The 13,107-nt window shown below is 39.6% G+C and overlaps 1 protein-coding gene across 1 annotated transcript in view; it reads left to right on the top strand.

Annotated features, from left to right (window-relative positions):
• The window catches only part of SLC2A13 (solute carrier family 2 member 13), a 378,809-nt gene that overhangs the window by 256,748 nt on the left and 108,954 nt on the right, over positions 1-13,107 (top strand). Inside the window, exon 6 of the mRNA XM_059402898.1 lies at positions 4,515-4,635. Within this exon, the coding sequence (XP_059258881.1) occupies positions 4,515-4,635 (121 nt within the window). The remainder of the gene's footprint in view (positions 1-4,514; positions 4,636-13,107) is intronic.

Here is a 13,107-nt window from a genome sequence, read left to right as displayed (position 1 = left end):
GTGCTTTACTAGAGTCATGGGAAGGGTAATTACTATTTTTTTCTAAGTATTTACTAGTAATTCAGCCCTGCACCAGGTAGTTATAGTTCCTTCTTGCATCAGATATTTTTGAACACGTGATTTATCCAACACACTTCCACTTCCTGCAAAGAACATCTGTATTGGGAAAATTATATCAGAATCCCAAAATGTCACAGAAAACTTAGTTACGAGGGAGTCTTCTCAAAGCATAAAGAATGGGCCCAAACTGCACAGAGTACTGTGGAAGATCCAAGGCCTTCCTATGTTGGACTCAAATCTGGGTTAGAGTAATGATCAATCCGAGAGTAACTATAATTTTAATACCAAAATGTGGCTGATAAAACATCTGTAACTTTTTTGTTTTGAAGATTTTATTTATTTATTTGACAGAGTGAGACACAGCGAGAGAGGGAACATAAGCAGGGGGAGTGGGAGAGGGAGAGGCAGGCTTCTCGCTGAGGAGGGAACCCAACACTGGACTAGATCCCAGGATCCTGGGATCACAACCCGAGCCAAAGGCAGACGATTAACGATGGAGCCACCCAGACAGCCACAAACATCTGTAACTTGTTAAAAGAAATAAGTAATCCAAGTAGTTTTAAGCTTTAAAGGTATATGAGTCTATGACAGATCTAAGTGATCATTTTAAAGTGTATTCCATAAATAAAGTCATTTAAGATACCATTCCTTTCCCTTAAGGAGTTTATCATCTTTGAAGTTTTGTTTCACAGGGCACCTGGGTGGCTCAGCAGGTTAAGCCTTTGCCTTTGGCTGAGGTCATGATCTCAGGGTCCTGGGATTGAGTCCCGCATCGGCCTCTCTGCTCAGCGGGGAGCCTTCTTCCCCCTCACTCTCTCTGCCTGCCTCTCTGCCTGCTAGTGATGTCTGTCTGTCAAATAAATAAAATCTTTTAAAAAAAAGCAAGTAAGTTTTACAAGTCATATTGGGGCACCTGGGTGGCACAGTCAGTTAAGCATCCAACTCTTAGTTTTGGCTCAGGTTGTGATTGTGGGGTGGTGAGCTAGAGCCTGGCCTTGGGGAGCGAGGAGTCTGCTTAAGACTCAACTCTTCCTCTGCCCTTACCCTACCACACGTGCTCTCTCACTCTCTCAAATAATAAATCTTTTTTCTTTGATTTTATTTTATGGGCGCCTGGGTGACTCAGTTGTTAAGCATCTGCCTTCACTCAGGTCCTGATCCCAGGGTCCTGGGATTGAGCCCTGCTTCGGGTTCCCAGCTTGGCGGGGAGCCTGCTGCTTCTCCCTTTCTCTCTGCTGCTCTGCCTGCTCATGCTCACTCACTCTCTCTCTCAAATAAATAAAATCTTTTTTTTTTTTAATTTATGAATTACATATATTGTGTGTGTGTATAAAAACAAGTTAAGCCCTGGCATATATGATGCTCAGTAACCTGGGGAGCTGTTTAAAACTGAGATATCTGATCCCCATTTTCTGTAGACTGATTCAGAGGTTTATGTACAGCCCAAGCATTTCCTTCCAATAGGAAATCAGGACTGAGAAACACTGGTATATATAATAAGGAATGTAAAGGTGTAATACTGACTTTTTAAAGGATTATCATCGAAAACGCATCAAAATAAAATAAATTTGTGCTTAAGAAGGGTTAAGTCATCAGCTTTTCAGGAATTTTGTGTATCCGGAATGGTCAGTTCACCATACTTTGAGGTAAGTGGGACCTTTTTAGAGATGGATACAAGAGATACTTTGTATGTACTGCAGAACCCTCAGCCAGAATATGTAAGGTATTTACCCTGTGACCTCAGCTGTCTAGTTTTAAGATTTTTTTTTTTTTAAAGATTTTATTTATTTATTTGCCAGAGACAGAGGGAGAGAGAACGAGCGAGCACAGGCAGACAAAGAGACAGGCAGAGGCAGAGGGAGAAGCAGGCTCCCTGCCGAGCAAGGAGCCCAATGTGGGACTCGATCCCAGGACCCTGGGATCATGACCTGAGCCGAAGGCAGCTGCTTAACCAACTGAGCCACCCAGGTGTCCCAAAATTTTGTTTTTTTAAAAAAATACTCAGAATTACAAAAATCTGTGGCACTGTGGCCCATTCATTAATGCAAGCAGTACTGCTAGGTATCTGCTGTATAGCAGGCATTAGAACTGGACGTCCGTGAGTGTGTACTAGGCATGCCATCTTAGAGTTTTTATTTTATCATGGAGACAGATTATTTAATAAGCATTATTAAAGAAACATATCGTGCTTCCTTAAAGTATCAGAATTTACAGATTGAAAGTATCAGAATTTACAGATTGAAAAACATCTTCCTGCCCCACAACAATGTGCCATGGAAGTAATCTGGGGAAAAAAAACTTAAGGACCCAGGTTCTTTGATAGACGGATTCACAGTAAAATCCAAGGTTTGTTTTGTTTGAAAAGAGAGGGATGATTTTCATAATCTCCTCTCTTTCTAAAAGAACTTTTTTCAGTTTCCCGCTTCAGGGCTCTGATAATCTTTCAGAATAGAAATGCTTCACACTATTCCTAGTTTGAGTTGAAAGCCAGTAAGCTGTAATTTTAGGTTCATGGCTTTTTTGACCCATTATGGCAAAAATAGACTTCTTATCTCCCCTCAGGCCTCCCCTTCTTTCGACCTTTTTCTACAATTTTGGAAAGTATGCTGCTGCTTCTTATGACCATGATAGTACAATAGCATTTCATAGCATTACCAAAATCCTTCAAATACATGAGGATATTTAAAATTCAAGGGCACCTGAGTGGCTCAATCATTAAGCATCTGCCTTCGGCTCAGTCACGATCCCGGGGTTCTGGGATCAAGCCCCACATGGCATCAGGCTTCCTGCTCATCAGGGAGCCTGCTTCCCTTCTTCTCCCTCTGCTGCTTCCCCCACTTGTTCTCTCTTACTCTCTCTCTGTCAAATAAATAAATAAAATCTTTAAAAAAATAAAAAATTCACTGCAGTTCTACAGGGTGAATATTTTTACTCCCATTTTATGGAAGACAAAATTGAACTTTGGGAAGGTCCCGTGCTTTATCCAAGATCACAGAAGTCAAGAAATTGCAGAATTGGAACTTAACCACAGCGTTTAACTGGACACATCCCCTGTATCTTAAACACATACACCTCAGCCATTATATAATCCCACTGCACTTCCACAGTGCTTCCCAAAGTTCTTCTTTTACCCATTCATTTAATAATATTTTTAGTCATATCTTAAATTTACCTCTCAGTTTAATAAGTAAAAACTTTGCTACTGTGTAAATGCCCTCCCTAAATTCCCTATTTTATTTTTTTTTTTAAGAAAAGATTTTATTTGTCAGAGAGAGTGAGCACAAGCAGGGGGAGGGGCAGGCATTGAGCAGGGAGCCCAGTGCAGGACTCGATCCCAGGACCCTGAGATCATGACCTGAGCCAAAGGCAGGTGCTTAACCTACTGAGCCACCCAGGCATCCCTAAATTCCCTGTTTTAAACACATTGCCCCATTCAAATTAATTGTATAAATTACTACAATCCTATTTTCTTTTTTCTTTCTTCCTATGACTCTTTTTGTGTATCCTCAATGGCTGGAACAGTAGTCAGAAACTGGAAAACTTTCTTTTTTACTGTCAGGATATCTCTTAGGAACTCAAAAGTGAGCCTTTTAAATGATGTACTTAATCACTATTCCTGTAATTGAAAGATTCTACTTCCAGACACCAGCAGGAAGTAAATACATGTGCTAGATCCTTTCTGGCACCTTCAAATCATGAGGAAAGTGCTACTCCCCTTTAATAAGAAATGTTCTGTCAGCTGCTTTTGAAATGTTCAGTTTGTTTTCAGTTTACTGATTTACTGCACTAAACAATGCCTTTAGAACAATTTTCTTGGCAACGTGAGCAACACTTGGTATGAGTCTGTCGCCTTTCATACTTCTGACATCTTGGGCTGTCAGTCATGCTAGTTGCATGAGTTGATTGTGAGACTGTCAGCAAGCCAAGATATTTTGGTTTTTTGTTTGTTTGTTTTGTTTTGTTTTTTGTTTAAGATTTTATTTATTTGTCAGAGAGAGAGCAAGCACAAGCAGGGGGAGTGCCGGGCAGAGGGAGAAGCAGGCTTCCTGGGCTTATGAACTGAGCTGAAGACAAATGCTTAACCTACTGAGCCACCCAGGTGTCTCTATTTTTTTGTGGGGTGGGATTTTTTTGTTTTTTGTTTTTTGTTTGTATTTTGTTTATTTATTTTTTATGAAAATCATTACCAGTCTCCTGTTTGGCTAGCAAATATATTTGTTTTAAATTTCATTCTTGTCGTGTTCGGCAGTGAATGTGCTAGTGAAGTTTTTCTAATAATCTGTACATATATATATTAGGAACACTTTTTTTTTAATAATTCGATGAAGATAATGGTATTTTTTTCAGAGCTATGTCTTGCCAGACCCAGTCTGCTTTGAAAGAATGTTGCCATCTCTTCTCTGATGTAAAACTTCTTTTTAATTCTATTTATTTTTTTATTTTTATTTTTTTAGGTACCACTGTGGCGCTCCTTGTTCTTGCTCTGGGATTTCTGCTGTCTGCACAGGTTTCCCCACGCATCACTTTTAAACCAGTCGTTCCATCTGGACAGAACAGTACTTGCACAAGATACAGGTGAGATTTCGTAATGGTCCCCTGCCTTCACCAAACTCTGGTGACTTTTTTGTTTGCTTTTAACTTTTCTAAAATTTGAGAGATGAGTAGGAGCTTGTTTATGAAGGAAGATAAGATGATGGGAAAGGTGGTGGAAGGAACCACCAAGAGGAGGAACAGCATGTGCAAAGACACGAGGATAAAAGTGCTTAAGGAAGAGTATTAGACACAAAATTGACATGTTTCTGGAAATTCAAAGTTGGGATCAATATGGAATTGAAGCAGGAGTACTGTGAAACTCTTTTAGATCATATGTGTATGACTCAGTGGCATCTACATTCCAGGTAAAATAAGTAACTTCAATCAGTAATTAAACCTTTCCATGATATATGTGTCTGACAGAGGAGATTATCATCTTCATATTCTAACAGTCTTCCCAGAGTTCTGCAAGTATCCTTTCATTCATGAAAGCCGAAAAGGAAGTTTTCTTTCACTGCTGGGGTTCTTCTAGAGCATTAAAGAGTGGAAAGAGATGGTGGAGGAGAGTGAAATACATTCTGATGCCAGTTAAAGGTGTAGGAACTCAAGTCTGATGGTATACACACTGTGTGATTAGATGGTTGGAGAAGTGGATAGATGGACAGTCAGATGGACTAAAGAATGCACAAATGAATCACTTACAGATTGAATGAACAGACCAATTAATGTATCTGGCAGCAGAGTTTCAAAGGTTATAATTTCATTTTAGTGGTTTAAAAGACTACCAGCCCCTTTAAAATACATGGATAGAACAAACCTAGCTTGCTTGCTTGCTTGCTTGCTTTAGAGTGAGCAAGCACACGCACATGCAGGGGTCTGGAAGGGGCAGAGGGAGAGAGAGAATCTTAAGCAGGCTCCAAACACCCAGTGTGGAGCCCATCACAAGGGCTTAATCTCATGACCCTGAGATCATGAATTGAGTTGAAATCAAAAGTCAGACACTTACCTAACTAAGCCACCCAGGTGCCCCAAGACTTAGTATTAAAAACAAAAAATGGTAGTCCTTCAGCCTCAACTAGATGGACACAAGTCTCAAGTAAATTGGTAAATGATTAATATATCAACTTTTAGTCATATACTCCTATATGAAATTAAAACAACACATTGGGGGCACCTGGGTGGCTCAGTGGGTTAAGCCGCTGCCTTCGGCTCAGGTCATGATCTCAGGGTCCTGGGATCGAGCCCCGCATCGGGCTCTCTGCTCAGCAGGGAGCCTGCTTCCTCCTCTCTCTCTCTGCCTGCCTCTCTGCCTACTTGTAATCTCTCTGTCAAATAAATAAATAAAATCTTTAAAAAATAAAAAAATAAAACAACACATTGATACACTAGATTCCACTTGGAACTTCATATTGAGTGGTTATTGTATTTATGGTGGTTTCTCATTTATAGCAATGAAAGGATATATATTATTATGCCTTTCGGGTCCCAAATTCTGATATCCACTTTCCTTTAGAAGTAAATGGTTATACTCCTTCTTTCTCTTACTAATAAATTTACTTCTATATTGGTCTACTGAATTTTTAAGTCTTCATCTGGTTCTGAAGAAGACTTAAAGATGTCTTGATGAAAGAAGTTAGCTTTAGAATAGACTATTACTAGATATAGTCGCATATACTTTCTATGAATATCCCACATCAGCTGCTAGGTGATAGAGCCATTACCAGAATTCTCCATGCTCTCCTTTTGGTTTTTCTTCATAGATATTTTAAGTAAAATGTTTTTAACATAGTTACTCCTGACAGATTACTTAAAATGTTACTGTTGTTGGGGCACCAGGGTGGCTCAGTCGGTCAAGTGTCTGCCTTCAGCTCAGGTCATGATCCCAGGGTCCTGGGATCTCCCTCTGCCTGCTTTGCCTGCCACTCCCCCTGCTTGTGCTCATTCTCTCTGTCTCTGACAAATAAATAAATAAAATAAAATCTTTTTTAAAAAATTAAAGTTGTTTGAGCAACTCTAATACATGATACCTGGTTTAGATGGAGTAATTTAGATTCAGAATAAGATCGATACACACATGGTCAGAGCACCTAAAAGCAGAAAGTTAGCCAGAGTATGAAAGAAGTTTTATGAACTTCTGATACAGTAAAAGAATGACAAACTTTTGAATGATTGGCATAATAAAGTGGTTTTCTTGACATCAACTTTTAAAATTTAAATAAAAATATTTATTGCCCTAGTAGAGTTTGCATAGCAATTTGTGATTATCAACCTATTAATCCTTCTGATCCTTTGAGGTTGTCATCTACCTAATATTTCAGTACTAGAGTATAGTGGAGGAGGAGAATTGGTACAGCAGAATTTCATTCTCATCACAAAAATGGGCAGCAGCTTTTGAATCAGAACCAAATTTTACATGTCCTTTGGGAGTCAGTGAATATGAGAAACAGTTCTACATTTTGTGCCTTCTTTCAGAGTAACGCGTTAGGCCTTGTGGGAATTTGGTAGTATGTACATATATTCTGAGTGATTTTATAAAAGGCCTGCATTCCCCATACTGATTTTGTTCTAGTCCCTGATTGTCTTCTTGTTTTTGTTAAAATTATGTATACACTTTCCCCTTTCTCTAAGATAAACATGAAAGTCATGTTTGCAATACACCATAGGATGAGTAATGTTTAGGCTGTAAATGTAGATACTGTGCTTTCCTCATGGAATGATCCATATAGGAAAATTGAGCAAATAAAACAGACTTAAAAGGGAAATTGACTTAATATCTATCTTTAAAATGTTGTATACTGTTGATGAGATTGTAAATTTCTCTTCATTTTGGAAGGAGTACATTTCTGCCTAGTAAGAGTTAAATGCCTGTGCCCACTGACTCAGCACTTCCATTTGTAGAAATCTATAGACTGTAGTGATGCATATGGATTCATTCCAATTATAGTCAAGTATTCTTTGTTCGATTAAATGTGGTTTCTTATGAGAGCTTTCAGAGCTTTGAAGATTCGTACCTTTCCTAAGTAACACTTCCCTCAGATTTTTGACATTTTATTAATTTTGAATGTGATCTCAGTATATGCAAATCACTATCATAAAACACTTCAAAGTAGGCAGATACTTCCTAAAATATATGTGAAATTTCAGGGTTTTAATCTCATCTCATTCCTTCATTCATGTGTTCATGCATGTAGTTGGAAATATTTATGGAACACCTACTTATAGGATTATAGTTAAGGATAAATTAATATAAGAAAACAGTGCCTCGCACATAATAAGCATTCAGTAAATATTGCAGCTATTGTTATACTTAAGAAGGCTTATAATAGGGGGCACCTGGGTGGCTCAGTTGGTTAAGCGACTGCCTTCGGCTCAGGTCATGATCCTGGAGTCCTGGGATGGAGTCCCACATCCGACTGCCTGCTCAGCGGCGTGTTTGCTTCTCCCACTGACCTCTCTCCTCTCATGCTGTCCCTTTCATTTTTTCTCTCTCTCTCAAATAAATAAATCTTAAAAAAAATAATAATACAAAGATAGGTTATAATAGGAGATGAGCTTGGGATGATGGGTAGTCTGTCAGAGAAGATTACCCTGAGCACTGGATATTTGAACAGAACTCTGAAAGGAAGAGAGGAGCATGCCAGGCAGAAGAAACAGCAGTTATGAAGGCCTTGCAAGGCACAGGGAACTTGGCAAGTGCAAGGAACTGAAAGGATGCTACTGCAATTAACGAAGCCTAAGAAAACACTGGTAAGGTGGGCGGAGCCAGATTCATGCAGGACCTCAGAGGTCACGTGAAAAATTCTGATCTTCAGTCTACAACATGAACCCATTGAGAAGTTTTAAGTAGGGTAGTGGCTCGACCAGATTTTCTCGTCTAAAGTGTTTCTCTGGGCGTGGGATGCACAGAGGGCAGATGCTAATGTAAGCAGTCTGGTTATTAGAGTTCTCCTTGAGAGAGATAATTGCCTGGACTGTGGTGGTAAAATCGAAAGTAAACAGGTAGACACATTCTAAATATATTCAGGAGAGAAAAATCAATGGGGATTAAAAATAAGTAACTGATTAATTATGAGCAGCCAGGCAGAAGAGATCATGAAAATGAAATGCCATTATTGGGTGAGGCAATTACTATATTTTAGTAGGAATTGACAAAAGGGACTGTGTCTCTAATTCATTTTTATTTTTCCTGTTAAAATTTCTCCATTGAGAGTCTTACTTAGAGTCATCTAAGGAAGCATTTAAAGCCACCCCATCCCTCATTCCCATGAATCTGCCTTAGCAGAACAGTGGAGGGTATGTTCGAAATACTCCCTCGGGTAGTTCCAGTATAGCCTCTATTAAGAACCACATACCATAATGCTTCCTTTTTTTTTTTAACTGCCAGCTTCCTTTCATTCCTTCTTCTTTTTTCCCTGGAATGTTGTTAAAGCAAGAATACAAAAATAATCAGTGTAGTTCTTTATCTGTTGAGTAATATTTTTGTGTTTTCCTCCAGATGAAGTTTACAAACATTGAAATGTTCAAACCGTTGCTTCATTATAGACCTCCCTATGGTGATAACACAAGTTCTGAGAAACTGTAGATGTCTAACTAATTAGCTCCTCAAAGTTTAGTTACAGTAAAAGTATTTTTGCAATCACTGTACTTTCTGTGTCCTTTTGCCACCCTTGTTGGCATGACACTATAATGTGTGGCATGTCCTTTTGCCAAACATTGTTGGCATGACCCTATAAAACTGTTAGATTCAGTTATAAAACTTAGAAACTCTGTTAGGCCCTAATTTTTTTTTTCTAGTATTTGGCATCCTGGTGATGACGTGTTTTGTATCCAGTAATTCTTAGCAACTTGATGGTGAGTATAGTATTATACTATGAACTACAACTTTCCATTTCTGTCAGACTTAGTCTTCTGTCTAGTTATTTCCATTAAAATTAACTTATTTTAATTTTTTTGACCTGGTTGTATAGGCTAATATGCTTTGAGGTTATAGAGGAAAATGTGTTACATATCTGTAACATATGTAGGAGGTTTTCTGTAAATTTGTAAATATGCATGAGGTTACAGAGGAAAATAGACCTACTTCAGGTGAAGATAAATGTATACAAAGGGAAAATGAGAGTTGAAACAAAAAGCCCGTCCGACATCATCATGTACCCTTATCTCCAAATAGTTATGCATGTCTTTTGCTAGCATTTAAAAACCCAGCCCTGAGTTTGATGCCTGGATGAGAGAATTGTAGAAGAGATTCTTGGAGGAAGTTGGCCATTTATGAGACATTTTCAGTTCTTTTCTTTCATGACCTTTTTATCTTCATGCCTTGGCATTCGGCCAAGGACCTGCAAAGACCCCCACAATAGCAGGATCCCCTATTTAAAGATTTTTATTTATTTATTTATTTATTTGACAGAGATCACAAGTAGGCAGAGAGAGAGAATGGGAAACAGGCTTCCCACTGAGCAGAGAGCCTGATACGGGGCTTAATCCCAGGACCCTTGGATCATGACCTGAGCTGAAGGCAGAGGCTTAACCCACTGAGCCACCCACGTGCCCCAGGATCCCCTATTTAAACTTGTGTTTTCCATTGTCAAGAAGTGCTTCTTGGGAAGCCATAAAGGCAAAAAGGACGACTCTAGTTTAGCTGTGCAGAGTAGGGATAGAACATCCCAGGTGTAAGACACATCCTATAGACAGGCCCTACACAGGGAGCCTGGCTTCTTCAAGGAGTGTGCGAGTGAGGCTGGGTCATAGTGGGCAAGCAGGAGAATGCCACAGAGATAAACTGGGTGACAGACCATGCCAGGACCTCATAATCATCATCTTTTAGATTACTGAGGAGCCTTTGAAGGGTGATGAGATGAAATGACATCATCAGATTTGTGTTCTTAAAAGATGACTCTGAAAAAAAGATACAATTTAAAAATATAAAATATCACTCTGGCTGCAGAGTAGAGAAGTGATAGAGGGACAACAAAGGGTGCTAGAGGGAGATAAGGTACGAGAACTCAGGAACCTAGGCAGGAAGTAATGCAACATGGACATTGGCTATGGAGACAGAGAGACTCAATAGTTTAGAAGGGTGTGACAGGGCTGGGTGGTCTAGTGAATGACATATGGGGACAGATGCTTTCGGCAGGGTTAGAATCGTACTCAGGTGAGAGGAGCCCTGGGGTCGAAAACTTCACTGTCTTCTACTTCTTGGAAACACTCTTCCAGGGTTCTAAGCCTGCAGACCCTTTCTCTGGCTTTCCAATTAAAGATAGGAGTCACATAGTAAGAAGAGTACTTAGTATTTGCTGTCATTTATGTTCTTATTTGAGATACCAGTTTCATTACTTTTGGACCTCAGAAGACTTTGAGAAAAACTCTTAGGAATTTGTTTACTTAGTTTTGAAGTAACACAAAAAGGCAAAGGGAAAAACACATCTCTGTCATAATCCATGTGGACCTTTTGTCTCTTTCAAGAGCTCTGGTCATTGTAATGAATAAATAAAATCAACCTGGAGGAGTTCTTTGCACATTTCAAGCCAACCCACTTTAGAATATCATCCCTGCTTTGTTCCGATAAACAAAAAGAATTCACTGTCCAGTACTGTGTCAGCAATCAAGTGCAGTCATAACCACTGGGGTGTTTCCTTACAATAAAGGCCAAAGAAACTATAAATAAAATGAGTACTAAATGGAATTCTTTTTTTTTTTTAAGACTTCATTTATTCATCTGAGAGAGAGAGAGAGCAGGAGCAGTGGGGAAGAACAGAGGGAGAGGGAGAAGCCAACTCTGCTGAGGAGGGTCCCCGACATGGGGCTCGATCCCAGGACTCTGGGATCATGACCTGAGCCTAAAGCAGACACTTAGCCAATGGAGCCACTCAGGCACCCCTAAAGGGAATTTCTAAACAACTTAACTATTCTCTAAGTTTAAATAAATAAGATCATCTTCTCATAAATTACGATTTCAAACAAGTGATGAAAACAGTTCAGGTATTAACACTTAGACATATTCTGGTTTTTTAAATGAAGCATTTATATCACAATGTAAAAGTACATTACACAGGGGCACCTGCGTGGCTCAGTGGGTTGGGCCTCTGCCTTCAGTTCAGGTCATGATCTCAGGGTCCTGGGATCGAGCCCCGCATCGGGCTCTCTGCTCAGCAGGGAGCCTGCTTCCCCCTCCCTCTCTCTGCCTGCCTCTCTGCCTACTTGTGATCTCTGACTGTCAAATAATTAAAAAAAAAAAAAAGGAAAAAGAAAAAAAAAGTACATTACACAGCCCCTACTATGTTTGCCCTACCTATTGGTGTGGACCGTCCTTTAAAAAAAAAAAAAAATTTTTTTTTTTTTTTAATACAAAACATAGCAATGTAGTTAAAAGACTCTCTTTAGTAAATGTGGTTGGGTAGGTGGTTGGTTGAGGTGGGCTGGCTAGCTAGAATTGAGAGAAGGCAGGTGATGTGCTGATGGAAGAGAAGATTTTAGTACAATTTTGTAGTCCTGGAAGTTGGTATATTTGCTAAAAAATTTGGTGACACTTTGTTGCTATAAATAGTTGTCAATGTAGGAAGCTTCCAAGCCTTGGTTTCTTCAAAGTGCTTGGCCTTCACCTCTAGTCCTGTCTCCAGCATACCGAGTGATTCATTTTGTAGGCCTGCTAACGGGCTCGGCAGTTTAGGTGGTTGAGGTGGGAAGGTCTCTGGGCACGCAGCAAGTCACACGCTGTGCACGAAATGCTTCGGTGACTTTTTCAGGTTGCTGCTTGGTAGTAACAAGAGAATGTTTTCCTCGTATTAATAAGCAAATAGCAAAACAAGATACTATGACCCATGCCTCTTGGACTGTAACATCCAGGTTATGTGGTGAATAAATTAGCAGACTGGAAAAATGAAATCACGTATCTGGAACAGCCTGGCTTTAGAAGCAGATATCCAGCAATTGGTTGCTGTATGATTCTACACAGGTTAGCACATCAAAGAATACAGCACTTTAGGAAAAATATTTATGTGCTTTTGTAGTCGGTTCGTTGTTCAGTAAATATTTTTGAGAGTGACAGTAGGTCAGCGGATACTGAGATTAAAGGGAAAAGAGGAAGCCGTACGCCACATTCACAGATAGGAGGGAGGAAGATGCAAATAAATGACTACAAAGCAGTGTGAGCAAGGCTGACAGATACCTCCGAGAAGGCCCCGGCATAACTCACTTCTCCTGCGGCCATCCCAGAAGGCCTCACACAGGAGGGTTCGCAACCTTAACATTATTCTAGATGCCTTCTGAGAGGCGTGTCTTCAGCTGCATAAAATAAATTATATGAATACAAGGGGAATCCATTATATTGAAATATGGCTGCCAAATGTTTGTTACATAAACCTCTTCTATCATAATGTGTATAGAGTTGGTCACTAACACTGAGTAATAGATCTAGCTGCATGGATAAGCAGTTTCAAGACCACCGTGAAGGTCAATGGTTTTGGAGCTTTCTGCAACTACCGTCATGGGTTACGAACACATCTGTGATTTCTTTTG

The sequence above is a fragment of the Mustela nigripes genome, chromosome 6 (genome assembly GCF_022355385.1).
Source record: "Mustela nigripes isolate SB6536 chromosome 6, MUSNIG.SB6536, whole genome shotgun sequence".
Lineage (NCBI taxonomy): Eukaryota > Metazoa > Chordata > Mammalia > Carnivora > Mustelidae > Mustela > Mustela nigripes.
The sequence above is the reverse complement of the archived record's forward strand: the minus strand, read 5'-3'. Positions and strand labels throughout refer to the sequence as shown.